Genomic DNA, 23,450 nt, shown 5'->3' on the forward strand with positions numbered 1-23,450 from the left:
TCTTTGTGCAACACATCACTTTTATTTGCAGTCTTGGAATTATGTTAAATTGTATTGGCTTCTTAAAGATACATTCTTGTAATAGTCTACAACCTAAGTAAGAGAATTGGCATATAGTATTTATTACAAGACAATTAGTTACACAATGGACTACGTAGAAAATACTGTTGCTTGAAAGTGCAACGTACAGTTCTGCTCACCATTATTGGCACCCATGAAGTTTAAGTACTAAATGTGGAATATCTCCTGAAGAAAATGAATCAAGGTAAACAACATTTTTCGATAGAGAACTTGCGTTTGATACAAAAGAGCAAATGATAACATTTTATGGACAGATGAAAGAAGTGTCGTTTTTTTTGCAATGCACACACAAACAGTATGTTTACAGACGCTGCAAGGAAACAAAGGAAAAGAATACCCTGGCAACAGTCAAGCATGGTGGAGGATCCATAATGCTGTGGGGCTGCTTTTTTTGCATCTGGTACTGGAGGCCTTGACTGTACAGGTATCACGAGATTGTAGCGCGAAACCTGGTTTGAGGCAAAGAACATGTGTCCTCCAACAAGACAAAGACCTAAAGCACACTTCCAAAAGAGCACAGGAATGTTTGAAAAGGACAAAAATGGCCAGCAATGAGTCCTGATCTCAATCCAATTGTAAATCTTTGGGGGTAGCTGAAATGTGCCATTGGGGAAAGGAACCCTGCAAATGTTCTAGAGCTTGAAGAAATTGCAAAGGAAGAGTGGGAGAAAAAAGTGCAAAAAGCTTCTCGATGGATACAAGAAATGCTGGGAGGCTGTGCAACCAAATATTAAGGAGGGGTGCAAATATTGCTGCACATGCTGATTTCTGTTTTTTTCCTTGAAATTACAATAGCTAGATTGAAGGAAAAAAACAACAACACAATTCTTTGTTAAATTACTACTTTGGACCTCCAAGTAAAAGAACCCTGATGATAGAAATTTGGTACATTTCCATTTTATTCTGACGATATTATACAGGTCATGCGAGAAATGAAGCGGTGCCAATAATGGTGAGCAGGACGGTACAATTCATAGTCCAGTTTAACGAACAGAAAATCATAAATCAATACATCATTTCACAGTACTCAAGTATGCAGATTATGATTTGTCTCATGGTTATATGAAATGACATGAAGCACTAGAGCTGAAAGTTTATTTTTCAATCAATCTCAGAATAGCTGACACTTCTTCTTCCCCAATAGCTCATTGGAAGTTGGAACCCCTTCCAAGTTACTGGCTCCACCAGAAGTTCCAGCTGGCCTGGGGGCTCAAGCACTGCGAGTTCGGTTATCCTATAAAGTTTTGAATATGCCCGGCCGACCACAACCGGCTCACCTGCAGACATTCCGGGATTCGGACCTTTCAGCTGGCGCCAGTACACCTTGAAATGACGTACGAGCTCGGTCGGGTAGCCCCATTGTAGCGTTGCGTTGAGATACAAGCAGCAGGAGGTGGAGTGCGGAGAAGCACCGGCACCACGCAGCCACACGATGTCAGAAATACAAAAATCCTGAACCATCTCGGGGGCCTCGTGTAGACTGGCTATGTCTAGGAACTTCGAGAAGAGAAGAAAGGGAACAACCAATCGAAATGGGCAATTGAACATTGTCAGTGAAGGGAACAACATTTATTCATGCCAATATATCGGTACACTTAAAATTCCACTAAATTGATGAACTTGCGTTTTATTGCAGTAATCTAAAAACTGACAGTGTTTTTTTCCATTGGGTGGGATACCCCCTCGATTAATGACTTATTGAAAACCTGTTGAAGTAATGCTGGTAGAATATTACTACAGGGGATCCTCGAACTTTGACGTCTTGTGGTCAAACCGACACTCATATACTGTGCTATTATTCAGAAATACTTGCCTTGACCAATGATGTTTGCGTCATAAATATAAACTAAATAAATATAAACAAATTGCCCGTAGGTGTGAATTTGAGTGCGAATGGTTGTTTGTTTCTATGTGCCCTTGGCACACCTTGCCATCGCCCAATAGGACTGTGTATTGTGACCGGCGCTTCGCCTCCCGTGTGTCAACATACTTGCTTGCTGTTGTCAGCACTTATTCACACGCACAGACCAATGCTTAACGAAGCTTGAGAGAATGAGTTGACAGAAAGTAAACACATTAGTGCTAGCGCTAGCTTGCTAGGCTAGGTTTCGTTGCCCGCTTGCGAGCCGTCCTGTATTCAAATGACGTCAACATACCTCAAGCGATCCTCGAATGGATAGCGACAAGACAAAGGACAGTGATCGTAAAAGACGCTATACGCTGGTATCGGAATACATGTCATGTAGTATTGCCGCTGTCTGAAAGATTTGATGGCAGTCGTCTGACATAGCCAAATTTGTCGTATAGTCTGATCCAGGCTTTAGTCACGTAATTTCACACTTAATGGCCGGCAGGCACAACTATTTGTATAAGCAATTCAAAAGTCCATCTCCCGCAATCTGTCCCCTTGAAGTCAAGCAAATGTTAGTCCAATTTATTCTTTGCCTCAAAAAGATAACTTGGACGTTCTCACCATTATTTCTCCCATCCTGCAGCTGAAAGTCGTGTCACAAGGCTCTCCGATCAGCTGGATGTTAACACAAACTTCTCGAAGAATACAGCCTTGCAGGTCCAACTTTGAATACCTAGAAACATCGGAACAGAGAGCCAATTGAAATTTGGACTTAAAGGGGAACTCGACCAAAGCCAAAAGAAACTGTATGTGCCAGGACGAGTGAAAACACAGTACTCTGATTAATTCATTCAACAGGATAATGAATCAACACGAGGAAGATGCCGTGTTTGGCAAAATCATCATCAGCTGCAGACCTCTCGTGAATCCGAAGCGCCAGTAGCGGGACGCCTGCTGCCACAGCGCTCAATTGAACTGTGTCAGCAGTGTCCTTCACAATTCGAGGTGTTGATTTTTTGGGACGTGATGATAGCGCACCTCCTTCAGTCTTCGTTCATTATGTGCATTTGGATTGGCTGAATAGGCGTATAGGCGGAACTTCCGCCTCGTGAACGCCCCCTGCTAGAGCTATTTTGACATGATTATGTCAACATTAACCATTCGTTGTTTTAATTAAAGAGACGCTACAGCTCAATAACATATTGTAAATTGTACTAGCATGACAATGACCCCAAACACAGGACCCGCTCAACTAAGGAGCGGGCCCATAAGAAGCATTTCAAGGTCCTAGAGTGGCCTAGCCAGTCTCCGGACCTCAACCCAAGAGAAAATCTGTGGAGGGAATGGAATGTCCGTGTTGGCGACGGCCCCAAAACATGACAGATGGAGAGAAGTGAGGCATGGAAAAGTGAGCCAAAATACCTGCTACAGCGTGTTCATACCTGTAGGAAATGTTTGACCTCGGTAATTGCAAACAAAGGTTCATTACAAAGTATTGAGTTCAACTTTGATTGTCCGAATATTTATTTGCCACAAGAATATACCAATACATTTTGGAAAAATCATATAATGTGATTTTTCTGGGTTTTTGTCCACAGTTGAAGTGTACCTATGATGAAAATGACAGTCTTTTTAAGTGGGACAGGACATCTTGTCCAAACTTCTGTGTGTGTGTGTATGCATGCGTGTTGCTGCCCTCTGCTCCAGTGTGTTCCATTTAACATGTGGGTTAAATGCAGAGAACAAATTTCGTGTGCATGCATGCATGTCCATGACAATAAAAGATGGTTCTTCTTCTTCTTCTTCTGAAGTGCTTCAGCGAATCATCCATCCATCCATCCATCCATCCATCCATTCATTCATTCATTTTCTGAGCCGCTTCTCCTCACGCGGGTCGCGGGCGTGCTGGAGCCTCTCCCAGCTATCATCGGGCAGGAGGCGGGGTCCACCCTGAACTGGTTGCCAGTCAATCGCAGGGCACATACAAACAAACAACCATTCGCACTCACAGTCACGCCTACGGGCAATTTAGCGTCTCCAATGAATGCATGTTTTTTGGGATGTGGGAGGAAAGCGGAGTGCCCGGAGAAAAGCCACGCAGGCACGGGGAGAACACGCAAACTCCACACAGGCGGGGCCGGGGATTGAACCCGGGTCCTCAGAACTGTGAGGCTGACGCTCTAACCGGTCGTCCACCGTGCCGCCCATGTACTGATCTATATGGCTCATTTATCGATCCATATGCCTACTCATTTTGACCGCAATTGTTGCCTGATAGGAGAACCCAATCTCGGTGTTTTGCGAGTGATGGTGAAATCACCCCCATAATGACCCTGTGCCCTGGCTCCCCCTTGCCGTAGCATCTTTGTACTTCATCTATCTCCGACTGTGACAGCAAGTTCCTCTTGCTGATATGCGAACACTGAGCCAGTAGTTGTTTCTTACTTAATGTGGTGTTCCGAAGATTCCATTCCTCCCACATTCTCGAGATGTACCCCCTTTGACTGGGGTTACTACAATAGTAGCACTACAACAGTATCTTGTTTTCCACCCTGCTCCATGAATGTCTTGCTCTTGTTCTCGTAGCCGATTTCTCACTTTGTCCTGGTTCCCCGACACCTTACGCGCAGCTTGTTGACCCACGTGACGTCCGAGTCGGTACGACTCTATCATTGTGCGTATCGCTCAGCGTGAGTGTGAAGGGTTTTGCCTAAGGACTCACCTGAATGTTACCATTTCACCCTGACCGTGATTCGAACCCCCGTACCCTGTGTCCAAAGTTTATATATAAGTCACTGATGGTGTAGTGGTACACGTGTCATATGTGCCCTACGACTGACTGGCGACCAGTTCAGGGTGTAGCCTTTCGCCCTTTCGTCAGTTGGGATAGGCTCCAGCGTCCCACGATCCTAACCAGGGTAAGCGGTGTTGAAAATGTGTATATATATAAAGAGAGAGAGAGAGAGAGAGACAGAATTGTGGCAAGGCACAGATCTGGCCAAGGTTGCAAAAAAAAAATTTATGCTGCACTTAAGGTTCCTAAGAGAACAGCGGCCTCCATAATCCTGAAATGGAAGACGTTTGGGACGACCAGACCCTTCCTAGAGCTGGCATTCTGGCCAAACTGAGCAATCGAGGGGGGGGGGGGGGGGGGGGGGGGGGGGGGAGAGCCTTGGTGAGAGAGGTCAAGAAGAACCCAAAGATCACTGTGGCTGAGCTCCAGAGACGCAGTCGGGAGATGGGCGAAAGTTCTCGAAAGTCAACCATCACTGCAGCCCTCGACCAGTCGGGGCTTGATGGCAGAGTAGCTCGACGAAAGCCTCTCCTCAGTGCAAGACACATGAAAGCCTGCATGGAGTTTGCTAAAAGAACACCTGAAGGAATCCAAGATGGTGAGAAATAAGATTCTCTCGTCTGATGAGACCAAGATAGAAATTGTTGGCCTTAATTCTAAGGGGCATGTGTGGCGAAAACCAGGCACTGCTCATCACCTGTCCAATACAGTCCCCACAGTGGTGGCAGCATCATGCTGCGGGTATGTTTTTCAGCTGCAGGGACAGGGAGACTGGTTGCAATCGAAGAAAAGATGAACGTGGCAAAGTACAGGGATATCCTAGACGAAAACCTTCTCCAGATTGCTCAGAACCTCAGACTGGGCCGAAGGTTCACCTTCAAAAGAGGCAATGACCCTAAGCACACAGCTAAAATACCGAAGGAGTGTCTTCAGAACAACTCCGTGACTTTTTTTGAATGGCCCAGACAGAGCCCCGACTTAAACCCAATTAAGCATCTCTGGAAAGACCTGAAAATGGCTGCCCACTAACGTTCACGATCCAACCTGACAGAGCTGGAGAGGATCTGCGAGGAGGAACGGCAGAGGATCCCCAAATCCAGGTGTGAAAAACCTGTTGCATCATTCCCAAAAACGACTCGTGGCTGTATTTGCTCAAAAGGGGGCTTGCTTCGACTAAATACTGAACAAAGGGTCTGAATACTTAAGGCTGTGTGATATTTCAGTTTTTCTTTTTTCATAAATCTGCAAAAATTTCAACAATTCAATTTTTTTCCTGTCAATATGGGGTGCTGTGTGTACATTAATGTGGAAAAAATGAACTTAAAAGATTTTAGCAAATGGCTGCAATATAAAAAAGAGTCAAAGATTTTAGGGTGTCTGAAAACTTTCCATATACACACAGACATGCCATGTTATCAGAGTAAACCTTTCCTTTTTTAGTATATTAGCATGACCAAAATCTTAAAATGCTTTACCTGATATTCCAACCCGTATTCTTATTTTCATGTAGATGGGGAAACTGCCGAATTAATTCATGTTCTTCATGGAGTAGAACTGGAGACACACTTATTACTGCAGACAGGAAAAAAAAAAAAAAAAAGCGATTTAACATTGTGTTAGAACAAATAAACGTACAGTGCCATGAAAAAGTAGTTGCCCTTTTCCTGATTTCTAATCTGATTTTTTTGTAGACCTCTCACATTTAAATGATTCAGATCATCCCCCAAAAATATCTCACAAGGACAGCCCTATTAAAAAAATCGTTTCTATTTTTATACATGCCTGCATCTTTTCGTGATTTATGCCAAGAGTGCTTAAAAAAAAAAATCAATACAGATACTGTCCAACATGCATTTTTTAAAAATCTTGAAGCATACAAGTTTTATTCGTGTGAATGTGACTGTGGTGACCTGTCCCTTCCCTCTTTAGAGCTCAGAAAGAGAAAAATTGAGACAAATAAATACAAAATGAAATCAAGCAAAGCACATTTATTTATATAGCGCATTTCATACACAAGGTAACTCAATGTGCTTTACATGATTAAAAGCATTTCAAAACAAAGGAAAAAAAGCTTAGAAACATTTAAAACAAAGAGAAAAAGGAAAAAAAAAATATCCCCTATCCGCCCTCCTTTCCATCAAACAAGGCGTCTAGACTGTCTCGGGCTGGGCGGAGACTGGCTGCATTGTGGGCTTTGCGGGTTGGGGGGGGTGTCTTGCTCTTCCGCGGATGGGGGGGGGGGGGAAGAGGGTGGCAGGGCACGTGGGGCAGTGAGGGGAGGTGGGGAGCCGGCATTGGGTCCCTACGGCCTCCTCCGGGTGGCCGGTTGTCGGGGTGCCTCGGTGGGGCTGGTGGACCGCCCTAGGTCCCTCGGTGTGTCTCCCGGGCTGCTCTCAGGTGGACTCCTGGGCCCGACCCCGCCTCTCGATTGATCGGTTGGGGTCCTCAGCCTCCGCGGCGCAGGCACAGCAATGACAGGACACTTCTGTCAGTCACTGTGCAATGCGAAACGGTGTCAATTCACTTGCACGTGTCCGCAAGCACACACCCCTGTCGTCTTTGCCGGGTGTGGGGCCACTCACTTATTGCGACAAATAACTCCCGAATATGCGAATTGCTTGGGTATCCCCTCACGCACACTCTGGTCCTATAATTTACATAGCCACTCCCACCCCACTTCAGTTGTACAGCCGGGTTCAATACCCTCGCCCTGCATGCTTCCTCTCCTGTCCTTGTCCCGTCTTGTCTTGCCTCACAGGGTGTAGCACGACTGCCCAATACAACACTCATATCTAATGTGTCATTGTTCTACATATAAAATGATTTACTTTCCTCATCTTGTTTACAGTTAGTGCTTTGTCTTTTGTTGTCTTCTTTTCTCACTCCCCTCTGGAAACCTTGTTCTGTTCGACTGATCGATTCTGATTCTCAATGGGGGGGGGGCAGTTCGGAGTACTTGCAGCCGCATGTCTTGGACAATCTGGTGCAGAGAGGGGCGGAGCTGTCAACTGATCACCACCTGGTGGTGAGTTGGCCCCAACGGTAGGGGAAGATGCCGGTCCGACCCGGCAGGCCCAAAGAGTTTCAACTCCCACCTCCGGCAATTAATGAACATAACGACGTGCGACCTGTGGCATGAGGAGAGCTGTCATGCTGTCACACACGCCCTCTCAGACCTCTCCGGCTTTGCAGAGTATGAAGAGGTGATTGAAACAAATAATAAGTACATAAGAAATCAATAGCGGCACGGTGACCGACTGGTTAGAGCGTCTGCCTCACAGTTCTGAGGACCGGGGTCCAAATCCCGGTGGAGTTTGCATGTTCTCCCCGTGCCTGCGTGGGTTTTCTCCGGGACCTCCGGTTCCCTCCCACATCCCAAAAACATGTATGGTAGGTTAATTGACAACTCTAAATTGCCCGTAGGTGTGAATGGTTGTTTGTTTGCATGTGCCCTGCGATGGGCTGGCAACCGGTTCAGGGTGTACCCCGCCTCCTGCCCGAAGAGAGCTGGGAGGGGCTCCAGCACAGAAAATGAATGGATGGATGGAAATCAATATAAAAGATGGGTAACTTTGGTTAGGGGTGGTGCTAGGCGTCCCGGATCAAAATGTTTTTGAAACCAAGAGAATCAGAAACCTACATTTGACATCCCGGTTCTGCTCGTCTGTCCTAAGTGCAGCATCAGTTATCTTGAGCTCCAGCGAAACTGTGACTTCAGAGGACGACTTGTAGACAATGCTGACCAGGGTATTCGATAGAGGCACATGGAGAGAGAAGAGCCTGTAGGTTAAATAAACACAAGAAAAGTCAAGCTCAAGGGACAACGAGATGCCTCCAGATTATGTAAGGCAGAGTGAAATCGGGACACACTTAGCACAGACTGCAGAAGTCCGTGTGGCCGGGATGAGACCGTCGAGGAGCAATGAGCAGCCCCCATTCCAGGCATCCTCTGGGCAAGCACGGCTCCTTACCCAGCCATGACCATCCAGTTGCTCATGGTAGTACCATGGCTGGATTTCCTGGGCAGACAGGTTGAACCAATTCCTCTTTGTTTCACACTATATACACAAAGACAACATGATACTGAAATAAGTATATAACATGTCACCATTTTTCTCACTAAATATATTTCCAAAGATGCGATTAACATGAAATATTAACCAGAACAACCCAAGTAATCCATACGTACCAAGAAAGTAGAACAAATAAGATCAGACATTAAGTTGTGTGTAATCATGTGAAATGACACAGGGAAAAAGTACTGAACACAAAGGCATGGAAATCCAAGACAACACCTAAAATCTATCAATCATCCAACAGCAATCCAGCCCCTTGTCAGTGCAAATGAAGATCAGCTGGTTCAGTCCTCATGGATGGCCTACTAAAAGGTCTCATTGCCACGGGGTGAGTCAAGACACATCTCATGATGGGGAAGAGCAGAGAGCTGTCTCAAGAGCCCACAGGCCCCCGCAGAGAATTCTTTTTTTATTTTTTATTTTAACATAAATTAAGCAATCTGGAAAACTCTGTAGAGTACAATAAGGCATAATACACAATTTTCTTGAAGCAGAGAAGCATTTATTTACACCACTCAAGTACATGTTGAAAATTTCATTTGCCTCATTTCTTTGCTTTTTTGTTTTGGCCTCCAACTTGAGCCAGGCCCATCTCCACCTGCACCTGCATCTGATGCCTGCTTCAAGCTGTGCCACATGAATAGCATCCTCCTCTTTAAGCACTTTCATTTTGGAAAAGAATTGACGAAAATCATTGTCAGTTTCACGTCATTTTTCACTATTACCATCTTCAAAGGCTAATCCCAAAGGCATCCTCCAGGAAAATAATATTACAATAACAATATTTTTCCATTTCTGAATTTAGTTCATTCCGTGTTGTGACATCGCTCCGTCGCGTCATACATTTAACATTAACATCCGTAAACTGATTAGATCATTGTAGACGTGGGTTAGGGTTGTGTGTGTGTGTGTGTGTGTGTGTGTGTGTGCACAGTCAAAACTACAACAAAACATCTGAAATTTACTGCACGCTGTTTTCTCAAGTTATAAGTGAGATGAAATATCCACGTTTGGGCAGACGGTGCTAGACAAATACGACTACGTGAAAGCTGTTGTTTTCGTTCGTCGAAATGTAAACACGAGTAGCTCGCCGTTGCCTTCATGCTAACGACAACCTTCCCAACATAGCCGCCACGTAGGCACGACGAGCGGCCAGGCTGGCTTACCTAGTTTTAATACCGATGCCCAATAGAAGACGTGTGAGGTCATGTGACTTTCTTGTGTCGTTTTACTGGCGAACTAGACTTAAACGTCACTCGTGCTTAAATTGGATTGGCGCAAACAGCACTCAATGCGGAAGTCGAAGTCGTAGTCTCGTGCACAAAATAGTTGATAAGCAATAATTGATCAATAAAAGTAAATGTAATAGTAATGAATAAAAGTAGCATTACTTCTTAGCAGAAGCGGCGGAAGTGTTTTTTCTGGATCTCGTCAATTCCTGTGACTTATCCCGAGCGCACAGGCGGAACCTCAGGCCAGTGCGCTCGCATATTAGGCATATTTGAGTACAAAATGGCGAATTTGATTTGCATGTATGGTATGTGTAATACTAGGATGAGGCGATGAAACATTTATACGGTTTCACGGTCATAACGGCCCTCTGAGGGAAACCGTGCCTACAATGTGGCCCATGACAAAAATTTGTTTGACACACCTGGCCTCCATCGTCAGGACTATTGCGCCTGCACGCACATTACGATGGTCAAACAATATATCGTGCAGCCCTAAAACCAAGTTTGCAATGGTCTAATCCCACCTCTTTTTGTACTGTACCTTTCCTTTGCAATAGACAGCATTGCCAAAGCCCTGACAAAAGGAAGAAACGAAGGGGAGGGTCACAGCTGGACGATGAATGGACAGGTTGCCTTTCAGAAGAGCCCAGAATCTAGAAGTTTGTTTTCGAAAATTATGACAGTCAGTAATTGCCAATCATGAATTCACATTCACAGATTTAAATACTTCTAATAACTGTACAGTATGTAGTGCAAACTTCGCGGTCATCTCACTTATCCTGATTATGACGAAACTCAGTCTTTTTTTGGGTCTCGTACACCCAACCAGGAGCAAAGATTGCAGCGGAAAAGTTGTACTTTCGGATGATTTCCAGTGCCTGTTCAACCAAAAAGGTAATTGTAGTGAATCATCTCCTGATGATGTAACATTTTCTAAGGAGACAAGAATGGGCCTCATTTACTAATGAATGAGGAGAAATGTTCTCACGCTCAGTTGAGCATACGCTGCATGCAAAATCACCGTCAGATTCACGACACGTGCGAACCAGCCAATTCGCACCACTGTGCGTACAATGCCGTGAAAAGGTATTGGGCCTCTTCTCAAATTCTTAGATTTTTGCATAAATTCCCCAGATCATCAAATGATGATTTTAAAAAAATAGTTACCTGGCTCTGTGTGAAAAAGTAACGGCCCCTCAACCTAATAACTGCTTGGGCCATCCTCAGCAGCAACAAGAATTGTTTGAATTCAGCAAAAAAAAAAAAAAAAATAAAAAAAAAAAATAAAAATGGAGCTTGAAGGGCCTTTTTAAGGTCGTGCCACTGCTTCTCGATCGGATTCCAGTCCGGACTTTGACTAGACCATTCCAAAACCTTATTTTGTTATTTTAAGCCATTCAGAAGTTGACTTGCTGGCGTGTTTTAGATGGTTATCCTGCTGCAGTACCCAAGTGCACTTCAGCCTGAGGTCACAAACTGATGGTTGAACACTCTCCTTCAAGATTTTCTGTTATAGAGCAGGTTATTCCTGGTTCCACTAATCACAGCAAGTTGTCCAGGACCTAAAGGAGCGAAGCAGCCCAAGACAATCCCACTACCACTACCATGTTTGACTGTTGGTAGGATGAAATGCAGTGCTACATTTAGGCCAGACGTAACAAGACACACGCCTTCCGAAAAACTCAACTTTTGTATCGTCAGTCCGTATAATATTCTCCCAAATATATTGGGAATCATTCAGATGGCTTTTTTTTTGTTTGTTTGTTTTTTCCAAAAGTAAGACAAGCCTTTGTGTTCTTTTGGGTCAGCAGTAGTTTTTGCCTTGGAATTCTGCCATGGATGCCATTTTTCCCCAATCTCTTCCTTCTTGTTGTGTCCTGAACACTGACCTTAACTGAGGCAAGGGAGGCCTGCAGTTCTTCAGAAGTTCTCCTGAGCTCCTTTGTGGCCTCACGGATGAGTCATTGCTGTTGTCGGAGTAATCTTAGTCGGCCGGCCATCCCTGGGAAGTTTCACCACTGTTCCATGTTTTCTCCATGTGAGGATAATGGCCCTCCCCTATGGTTCACTGGAATCCTAAAGCTTTAAACGCTTTCCAGACTGATAGATGTCAACTACTTTATTTCTTGACTGTTCTTGAATCGTGTCATTTTGTTGCAGCTTTTTGCAGACAGGTTCTGTTTAAGTGATTTCTCGAGTGAACAGGTCTGGAGGTCATCAGGCTTGGCTGTGATCAGTCAAAAGTAAGCAAATGTTGTGATTAGCCACAATTAATTCATGATTTAACTAGGGGGATAATTACCTTTTCACACCTTTTTTTTTTTTCCCTTAATAAATAAAATTACCATTTAAAAACAGCATTTTAAGTTCACGTGGGTTATATTTGTCTGATATTTCTTTGAAAATCTTCAGCATTAAAGTGGGGAAACTATGTAAAAATAAAACAATGTATTTTTTCACGGCACTGTATATTAATTCATCAGAATTCATTCTACCGTATTTTACGGGCTTAAGCTGCAATCTGCAAAAAGCACACCCTTATTCCCCTATAAAAGGACATCCGTCTGACGCGTGCAGCCAATGCATGCTGGTTGAAGTCACAAGAGATGGTTGATCCAAATCATTTTCTTAAGCTTTATCCTATAGTAAAAAGTTGGTATCATCGGAAAGCTTGCCAAACACTGAAGCCGACAACATATAGCAGTCATGTTATTTTTCATTAATTCCCAAGTTAAATGAGAGAATGTGGCACAAAACAACCAGTACAAAATTTAAGCGCGGAAAATGGTTGCGGGTATGCTGGAGCCTATCCCAGCTAACTGCGGGCAGGAGGCGGGGTACACCCTGAACTGGTTGCCAGCCAATCGCAGGGCACATAGAAACAAACAATTACTCGCACTCACATTCATAGCTACACACAATTTAGAGTCTTCAATGAACCTACCGTGCATGTTTTTGGGATGTGGGAGGAAACCAGAGTACCCGGAGAAAACCCACGCAGACACAGACACGGGGAGAACATGCAAACTCCACACAGGCGAGGCCGGATTTGAACCCGGGTCCTCAGAACTGTGAGGCAGACGTGCTAACTAGTAGTTCATGTGCCACCGCCAGGTTTTTGTGACAGAAAAAAATTTGATTCATTCATTTCAAAACTAGCGGCGCGGTGTGCGACTGGTTAGCACATCTGCCTCACAGTTCTGAGGACCGGGGTTCAAATCCCGGCCCCGCCTGTGTGGCGTTTGCATGTTCTCCCCGTGCCTGCGTGGCTTTTCTCCGGGCACTCCGCTTTCCTCCCACGTCCCAAAAACATGCATGCTAGGTTAACTGAAGACTCTAAATTGCCCGTAGGTGTGAATGGTTGTTTGGTTATATGTGCCCTGCGATTGGCTGGCGACCAGTTCAGAGGGTACCCCGCCTCTCGATAGCTGGGATGGGCCGGGATGGGCTCCAGCACGCCGGCGACCCGCGTGAGGAGAAGCGGCGTGCTGGAGCCAAAACACACGAGTAACTCGCCGTTGCCTTCATGGTAACGGCAACAATTTTCCTTAGAAATTAAAGTCACTACAACTAAAACAAATTCGATTTTTATAATATATAATATTTGTAATAATTATTTTCCCTATTGTATTTGGGTTTTCACTCAGTACATAACACCATGTTCTTTTAATCAACACACATTGCACAAAAAAATCTATATTTTAAAACACAGACAAAATATGCGTACCTTATGAGTTTTAAACATCCCTCCTACCACCTTGCCACGTGCAAAAACATCCACTCCCACATAGATGTCAGCCTGGCGTCCAGTGGGAAGATTGTTATCAGTCATCCGCTCCAGGTTTTGTGCTGTCCAGTTGTAGTTGGTGAAGAAACCATCACATGCGTCGAAAAAAACCCTGTCATGGAAAGACACTGATGGCACTGTCCAAGCAGTATGTCTGTGATGCACTAAAACTTCATGTGAAAAGGAACGCATCTGGAGAATGTTGCTTCCCTGATCACCTGAGTTGGTGATCTGGTTAGGGAACCTTGACAGCGCTCAGGATGCAGACTAGCGCTTCTCTACCAACGAGGTGTGTAACGATTCGTTTTAGCATCGATTCGCTTTATATCGAGATTTGTGGATGCCGATTTGATTCAAGGACGGTTCATTTGGTTCATTTAGAACGATACGATCCGAAACGAGTCGGTGGACAGAAATCGATTCAGTAACTTTTGAGCCAAAAATTCATCCAGTGTGACTGTGAAATAAATACCTGCATCCTTTGACTTACGTTTGAAGTTTCTTTAACTGAAGATAAATGTCTGTTTTGATATTTCACGAACTCTGCAGACATACTCCAAATGTATGCCTTGTCTGTCATTGTGTCAGCTTTCCAGGTCCAGCGAATGCTAATAGCCTTTTTATTTAAAGGGACACTCGTTCGACGCAGGACGGAAGTCTTGTGCACGTTTTCGCCGACGGCAAATTGTCTTTTTTAACCAAAAAAACCCGTCTTTTCGTCTTGATTTGAAGCCAAACAGTATGAATTGTTGCATTGAACCATAAGCAGTTGATTTACCAAGACTAAAGTTTAAACAATCATTTTATATGCTTGATCTATGAGTAAGAGTACAAAGTTGTGAGTAATGATTTTTACACCATTTTTATGGCTAGATTGTAGACCAGGATTCGAGTCGATGGGCGTGGTCTTCTGTAGTCGCTCCTATCTCTTAGACACACCTCCTGGGTATTTAACCTTTGACTCCCACCTCTTCTCGCTCTCTTGGGTCTTGCTAACAGATCTCCAGCTACGTGGTGGCCTTCGGCCAAGCCTCTGCCGCTTCCCTTTCCTTTGTCGTCTCGTGCCACCGCGTGGGCGCGAGCGACCACCTGACCAAGGCGGCGGCGCTTTCAATCGAGGAAGCCGGCCACGCGGGTTCAATCAGTTTTCCGAGCCGTGATCAGTAAGCAACTACCGGCATTCCGTACCGGTCGCACACGCAGCTGAGAGCAAGAGCTGGGCCCGCCACAAGTTCAACTGGAAGGAAAGTTACGCGCGTACCCCCGATGATGTCAACGCAATGTTGCAGAGGCCCCGCAACATCCAGAGCCTTAAGGAACTCCGGGCAAATCAAAAACTCCACACAGGCGAGGCCGGGGATTGAACCCTGGTCCTCAGAACTGTGAGGCAGACGCTCAAACCAGTCGTCCGCCCAAATCACACACACTCATCCTTATGAATAATGTCTTGCTCACCGCCTTCTCATCTGCCATCCACCAGACAGACTGCCTTAAACGTCAATACAAGTGGTGGCTGGCTTGGTCCGGGTGGTCGGTTTTTGGGGCGCTTTGGTGGGCCAGGTGGACCACCCCGGGTGCACCGATGTGGGTGGTGTCCAATCCATCGGGGCGTTGTAAGGGGGGGCCCCTGGGCCCAACCGCACCTCTCAGATGGGTGCGGTGGGGTCCTTAGCCCCCACTGTGCTGGCGCAGCAATTCCAGGACACTTCTGACGTGAATGCGAGACGGTGTCAATTCATTTGCACGTATCTGGAGACACACACCCCTGGGACGTATTTGCTTAGTGTGGGGCCACTCCCACATATAAACAATTCTTGTTACTGTCCAACTTCCTGGATGGTCCCCTCACTTGCATCCCATTACACTCCAGTTGTACAGCCGGGTCCACTACCCCTTGTCCTGCTCGCTTGTCTTTGTCCCTGTCCTGTCCTATCCTATATTGTCCTGTTCTTCCCTCACAGGGTGTAGCACTACTGCCCTGTAAAATTCTCAAATCTAATGGGACATTGTGTAATGCATATAATGGTTTATCTTGTTTATTTCTCTTGAAGCTAGTGTCCTGTCTTTTGTTGTCTTCTCTTCCTGTATTATTTAGTGATCTTTTCACAGTCATTTCCTTTTCTTTCTGTCACTCCGCTTTAAAACCCGGTTCTGTCCGACTGAAATTTTCAATAAATATCTATCATAATACAGAGAACCACAGTGGCGGTGTTCCGGCATAAAAGGGATACAGATTCTCCATTCTGCTTGACCTAAAGCCGAACGGGACAGGTTAGAAAGAAAAAATATATACACGCAGACGCTGGTGTCTTGTCCAACCACTAGGGGCACTATGGAAAACAGTGACTCGATGTGCAGAGTAGAATAGGATATGAGGAAGAAATGAGATGAAGAAGAAAGTAGCGTTGTGCTTACTGCTTTATGCTAACTGAAAAATAAAGCGAAAGGAATTAAAAGCATGTTTCTTGGAAACATGCACAACACCGTCTAACGTCTGCCCTACGTAAGTTTGTGCATTATTTCCTAATAATACAATCGGTTGATTACTTTTTAAAACGATTTAAATGGACATATTTTAAGCCGCAAGCTGACTTGCCAAGCAAAGATCAATCCAGTTGGATCATAGAAATATAAATCGATTTAACGAATGAATCGTTACACCACTACTAACAACCAGTCCCCATTGTTTTAGTAGAGCTTACAATAATTAAAAATCAATACATTTGGAGACCAACAGTTTTCGAGGAAAAAAAAAAAATCTTGATTTTTCTTCTTCTTTTACATGGCTAGTCAAACTTCAAAATTTGCCCATCCATCCATTTTTCCTCATAAGGGTTGCGGTTCCAAGCAGACTTTTGCCAGGAGGTTGGGTACACCCTGGACTAGTTGCAATTGCAGGGCACAAAAAGACAATGAACCTAACATGGATGTTGTTGGAATGTGGGAGGAACCCAGAGAAAAGCAACGAAAGCGCAGGGAGAACACGCAAACTCCACACAGTAGGGCTGGAGTCGAGATTTGAAAGCTAAACCTCCAAACTGTGCAGCAGACATGCTAACCACTCGACTAGCGTGTTGCCTGAAAAAGTTACCCACTTTATTTGCAAAGTAAATCCTTACCTGTTAGATTGGTTTAATTCATTCTGCCATTTTAGCTCTCCGTTCTCAATGACACTGTCATACCACAGGACCATGCTGCCGGGGACTCGTTCATGCATCTGATTTGTGAGATAGCGTAGAAACAACGGCGTTTTCTGCACTGCAACTTCCTGCAAGCAGATGGCACAAAGTGCACAATTCCACTTGGCATTAGCACCATGCACATGAGCACCAGAGGGCGGCACGGCGGCCGACCGGTTAGAGAGTCGGCCTCACAGTTCTGAGGACCCGGGTCCAATCCCCGGCCCCGCCTGTGTGGAGTTTGCATGTTCTCCCCGTGCCCGCGTGGCTTTTCTCCGGGCACTCCGCTTTCCTCCCACATCCCCAAAACATGCATTCATTGGAGACTCTAAATTGCCCGTAGGCATGACTGTGAGTGCGAATGGTTGTGATCTGTATTATGATAGATATTTACAAACAAACAACCATTCGCACTCACATTCACACCTACGGGAAATTTAGAGTCGTCAATGAACCTACCACGCATGTCTTTGATATGTGGGAGGAAACCGGAGTGCAGGCACGGAGAGAACATGCAAACTCCACACAGGATTGAACCCCAGACCCTCGAACCGGCCGGCCACCGTGCCGCCCACTTGGCATTAATAAAGGTCAAAACTTTGACAAGACGAAAATAGTAAAAATCCAGCTAAGACTGAAGTAAATTTTCAGTGTTCTATCAGGTTGACTGTTCAACCGTGTCTTCTTCATATTGTCACGCAGTCTTGTGTATGTGTGCGTATGCTTTGCTTCCTGCTCTCGTACAGAGCAGAGGCTTTTCCTGCTCTCACCTTTGCTGACATTTTTTCTTGCTGATAAACTTGTTTTTTTCTTCGAAAGAAACCAGAAGTAGCGACTCCTGGATATTTTTTTAACCTGTGGGACTATACTTTTTGGAGATACAGTCAGTCGTGGCCATATTTCAACATTTTCGATACCCTTCACTATTATGTGAGCGTAACAAGCAACAAGATGAACATTCTGGTAGACTATTGCGGTGATCTTGGATTTAAGAAAGCAGAGTTGACCAACACCGGCACTGGACATTGCACCCCAAAATATGACTGACTATGGCTATTTCACACTGGACCTCAAGCAGCTCGGGTTCTGTTCTTCACCAGTGTTCCTCCAAACCCTTGGACCTTGATTCCTGAATGAAAGGCACACTGTACTTTCTTCGGAAAAGAGGACCTTGGACCACTGGCCAACAGTCCAGTCTAGTCCTTCTCCTTGGCCCAGTTGAGACACTTGCTACTTTGGCTCAGGCTCAGAAGCGGCGTGACCCGAGGAACCAGACAGTTGTAGCCCATCTCCGGGATGCTTCTGAATGTGGTGGTTTTTGAAGCTGTGACTCCCGCCTCATTCCACTCTTTCTGGATCTCTGCTAGATTCATGAATCTTCTGTTCCATAATCCGCTGAAGCCCACGGTTATCTCTTTTGCTGGTGCATCTTCTCCTGCCACATTTTGTCCTTCCATTGATATGCACTCTGTGAACAGCCAGCCTCCTTGGCTATGAACCGGTGATGTCTTCTGGCCAGTTATCAAGTCTGCACTCTACCCCATATTGAACCCAACTGACACAATTGTACCAAACCGAAGCAATTTTATGACATCTGGGAAAACCTGTGCAGGTGCTTTGAGTTTAGGAGGTGATTCGTGTGTGACACTCAGTTGAAAACATTTATGGCCTGCAAAATGTGGGCTGATTTCTTCAGAGTATTCTAATTTTTTGAATTCCTGATTTTGTGGGTTTTATGAGCTGGAAGCCCAAATTATGGAAAAATAAACAAAGAAATACTTGAAATTGTTTAAATTGTGGGCCTTGAATCTATAATCTATGAAAGTTTAACTTTTTGAATGGAATTATGGAAATAAGTAAACTTTTTTGTGATATTCTAATTGTTTGGAAAGGGCCTGTCAAACAAAAACAGGACTTGTTGCGTTATAATTTACTGGAACATGGGTGCTAATCTTATTAGCATGTCCAAACAGGTTTCTCTGCTGGTCACTTTTAATATTACAGTTGATTCACTGTATATTACAGTACACCCTGCAATGTGACTATGGCGCATGGCGATGATGATGCTCAAACAAAATATCGTGCAGCCCTAGCGTGCACCATCTATTTTTAGACTTTGACTTCCGCATCGGTCGCAGTTTGCAACAATCCAAACGTAATCACTCGTGTCGTTTGCCTCCAGCTCACCAATCAAACAGCGCAAGGCAGACACATGACGGCATACCAAGCCTTCGCAGGCCAATCAAAGGGACTCATATTGGGGGAAGGAAGAGAGGAGAGAGAGAGAGGGGGGGAAGAAAGAAAAAAACAAAAACACCGCACAACTTGTTGCTTACATGATCGACTCCAAAACAAACCAACAGTTTTGTCATGCAGTGTAGTCTTGTATTTGGCCAAGCTTGGATATTTCTTACTTGAGGAAAGACCTTATGGTAAATTTCAGATGTTTTTGTTGTTGTTTTGGCTGAAACATGCATCTTTTTGGGTACATTCTGTAATCTCTCGCTCGCACACGCATGCAGGAACGCACACGTTATCAATAAGTCTGGACAGCAAACAGCTGTCATTTCAGTCAATAAAGCAATTTCTGTCAGGCCCTATGCACGCGTTGTTGTTTTTGGGCACTTGAACATTTGTGGCAGGTGTGTGGGGACTCCCATTCAACATGAGTTTGAATGTGATTGATTACTCCTGAACACAGCCACATCCATTTATAAAAAGGGAGTGCATCCCCTAATTAGACTTTACACCGATTTGATCGGTATCGGTCGATATTTAGCTTTTTATGCTGATCGGCTTTAATGTCATAATTCGCTGATCCGATCAATGACGTCATTGCCGCGTGCACAGTATATTTGGATCCAAAAGCTAGTTTATTTTTAGCCTTGTCGCGTGTCTTTTGACGTAGTACTGTAAATATCTGACGGCCAAAGAAGTTATTTCTTTTTTTTTTTTTAAACGGTGGCGGTGTGGGACAGACAGCACGTCTGAGACAGGCAACACATAATGCCCGGATCAGACCGGAAGACAAATTTGCTCTTTCACGATTGCACTGTCAGACTACTGCGATAAAATCCTGTATTGCAATACCACTGCATCCCTTTTTTTACGATCATTGGGCTTTATCATCTTGTCAACTCAAATGCGACCGGATACACTCGTTACCATGGATCGCACCGACTGTATGATAAAAACTAAATGGGGAAAAGCGCATGCCCAGGACAGGAGAGGACGTTCGTTCAAGGCTTGCTTGAAGTATGTTCCCGTACTTTTAATACGATACGGCTCACAAGCAGGCAAGGAAATGTTATGTAGCCTAGCAAGCTAGCAGTAGCACAAACGGTTGGACATAAACATCAACTATCATTGTAGTGCCATAGAAGTAATTAAGGTTAACATTGAATCTGTGGATTTGCAAGGACAATGGACTTTAGTGGAAAAATCTCAAAACATTTGAGGAAGGCAATACTCACACTGAGAGTGTTCTCGATATTTATGAGCCAGCCATCAAAGCCATAATGACGGCTCATTTCAACTAGCTTATCAGCTACTTCACAATACAGCTCTTCTTCTCGAAGGAAGGCCTCACATGTCGCTTCTCCGTCACTCCATTCTGTGATGAAAGTCCCTAAAAAGCATGTCAATCACAATATTTTAGTGATGGCAAATAGGAAGTCAACAATACTGAAAATGTTAATACAGATTGATGTTTGGAATTGTAAATTGTAATAACCACAATTCCCAAATAATAATGAATGTGGTTTTCAGCTCACCAAGAACAAGAACTCCATGTTTATGTGCAGCATTGGTCCAGACTGCAGGGGGAATGCTCACCAAATTGTGTGTGAAGTAGTTGAAAATATCAATGTGCTGCCAGTGGTAGAAGGCATATGGAGCTTCTGCAGCTGTACCCTGAACAAACCTTCACGAAAGAAAGCATCAAGTGTGACATAAGGTGATTGCAAGTGTGAACATCTCAAAAAACTAAAAGTTACAAATCCCAGAGAAAATGTGTGAATGCTGGAAAATGCTGTTGTCAAAGAAATTGGGGACGATAAAGTGGGTTAATGCAGCACAGCATACTGTTGCATGTGAGAAGACAATGCAGTCATACTTTGTGTGGCATTTTTGTTTGGTGGTGTGGCATGACATTTTTCTCATGTAAAATGGGTGCCTTGGCTATATAAAGGTTGGCCTAATTTAAATCTCCACGTACCTGTCATCTAGGTATCCACCCATCATGTCATGAGACACCAAGGTGCGCTGTAAGCAACTTGACAGTGCAGGTTCTCGTGCTGCCAGGGGGACTACTGCCACATTAAAGGGGTATGCCTCAGTTTGTTTCCATGAAAACAGCTCATCCAAAGTCTGAAGACTACAGCTAATTGGCTCAGTTGTGTCAGCATCATAATGTTTCACTGAATGGGAAACAAGTCACACAGTAGGAGTTTACCATGCAGTATTCAAAGATTGTGCTACTGACAATCTTGTGTTCTTTGGAGACCATGCTTCACTGAACTCTTGGCAATGAAGTCACCAAACCTGGTAATGGCGAAGGCAAATAATTGATGACTTCATTAACATTGTGCGAGTCCACAGGCTGATGCAAACAACACTCCATCCTATTAAGAGACAAAAGTTAAGAGTATAATTAGCAACGTGACAAGCTTTTCCCGTCAAAATGGTTAGTCTGGTTGAAATGGCCACATTCATTTGAGTACAATGCACCAAGGGAGGTTGTTGTCACACAGCCTGGTTATTACTTAAGAATGTCTCTATTTGTCCAAATAAAATGTCACTTATACCGGAAAACTACTGCCGTAAAACAACAAAGTTGTCAAAACTCAGGTGCCTTTGCTTATTAATTGTAAATACTGTGTTCCATGCATGGTCTGCAAATGCCAAAATGGAGCGGTTTACGATTGAAATGTGGTTGTTGTTTTTTTCAGTCCTACTGTACGTTGTCAGTTGCATCAGTGTTGCATATCTCGATACATGTGCGCATTATTATCTGATCTTCACCGATACCACCCTTCTTTCTTTTTCAACCCAATGGGGATTGAGTAGATTCTTAAACCTGCTCAATCTGAAAAGCGCAGAAACAAAAGTCCTCTTCACTCGTGATATTAACTTCTCGGTGCCGTGCCTTCCAAATTCCCAAGAATTTGTCAAACTTGAAATCGCGGTTTGAAATATGAAACGTGCCAGGTTGCAATTAAACACGAACATGAACACAAGGAGAAAAAAAAATAGTTACCTTCTGTCTTCTGTGCTGTGTATGTCGATTATCACACTGGCTGCATCTCAAGTCCCTTAAATCCGACGTTCCTCGCTCCTCAAAATAGGGCTGTTTCGTTCACAAGAACGAATCTTTTGAGTGAACGAATTGAACTGAATCAGTTTATGAAATGAATGCCGTGAGGCGAGCGAGTCGGCTGGGAGCGGAAACGGAACTGCTGAATCTTCGGCGGATGGCCAATGAGCAGTCAGCGTCCAGGCGGGGGCGGGACTTCATGGAACGTACTGCCATGTGATTTGCCATTCGCCAGCGAATGACCAATGCGCATATATATATATATATATATATATATACACACACACACACACACACACACACACACACACACACACACACACACACACACACACACACACATATATATATACACACACACATTTTCTGATCCGCTTCTCCTTACTCGGGTCGTGGGCGTGCCGGAGCCTATCCCAGCTATCATCGGGCAGGAGGCGGGGTACACCCTGAACCGGTTGCCAGCCAATCACAGGGCACATAGAAACAAACAACCATTCGCACTCACAGTCACACCTACGGGCAATTTAGAGTTGTCAATTAACTAATTAATTAATATATTAATTCATAATATTTAATTAATTAATATATATATGTTTCTGGGGGTTTCTCCTTTCAGTCTCCTCTTCAAGAGGTAAAATGCATGCTCTTTTGGGTTAAGGTCCGGTTATTGACTTGGCCAGTCTAAGACCTTCCACTTCCACCCCCCCTCCCCCCCCAATGAAGTCCTTTGTTGTGTTAACAATGTGTTTTGGGTCATTGTCTAGTTGCATAATGAAGCTTCTCCCGATTTGTTTTGATGCATTTTTGTGTAAATTGCCAGACAAAATGGTTTTGTAGACTTCAGAATTTATTTTGCTGCTACCATCATGATTTACATCATCAATAAAGACAAGTGAGCCCGCTCCAGAAGCAGCCATGTGCGCCCAAGCCGTGACATTACTTCCACCATGCTTCACAGATGAGCTTGTGCGTTTTGGATCGTAAGCAGATCGTTTCTTTCTCCATACTTTGGAATTTCCATCACTTTGGTAGAGGTTAATCTTGGTCTCATCCGTCCATAAAACTTTGTTCCAAAACTTTTGTGACTCATGACCTTGCCCTTCCAATATGTTTGGAGAGAACTGTATGTCCCCAT

The 23,450-nt window shown here is 44.4% G+C and overlaps 1 protein-coding gene across 5 annotated transcripts; it reads right to left on the reverse strand.

Annotated features, from left to right (window-relative positions):
- On the reverse strand, positions 1-22,454 carry engase (endo-beta-N-acetylglucosaminidase). Of its 5 annotated transcripts, XM_061750492.1 has the most exons (15): positions 22,259-22,454; positions 21,544-21,623; positions 21,218-21,419; positions 20,775-20,923; positions 20,475-20,629; positions 16,942-17,090; positions 13,763-13,934; positions 10,810-10,913; positions 10,577-10,688; positions 8,598-8,785; positions 8,368-8,507; positions 6,203-6,299; positions 2,555-2,666; positions 1,359-1,578; positions 1-1,283 (listed from the first exon to the last, which is right to left on the reverse strand). In XM_061750492.1, exons 2-15 carry the CDS (start codon positions 21,620-21,622, stop codon positions 1,183-1,185), a joined length of 1,980 nt encoding a protein of 659 aa, XP_061606476.1. In that variant the 5' UTR covers position 21,623; positions 22,259-22,454; the 3' UTR covers positions 1-1,182. The 5 variants fall into 5 exon arrangements, with proteins under 5 accessions (XP_061606476.1, XP_061606475.1, XP_061606474.1 ...); XM_061750491.1 differs by having other exon boundaries at positions 1-1,578; positions 8,598-8,746; XM_061750490.1 differs by having other exon boundaries at positions 1-1,578; positions 22,259-22,453.
- Between the last annotated feature and the right edge of the window lie 996 nt (positions 22,455-23,450).

The sequence above is a fragment of the Phyllopteryx taeniolatus genome, chromosome 16 (genome assembly GCF_024500385.1).
Source record: "Phyllopteryx taeniolatus isolate TA_2022b chromosome 16, UOR_Ptae_1.2, whole genome shotgun sequence".
Lineage (NCBI taxonomy): Eukaryota > Metazoa > Chordata > Actinopteri > Syngnathiformes > Syngnathidae > Phyllopteryx > Phyllopteryx taeniolatus.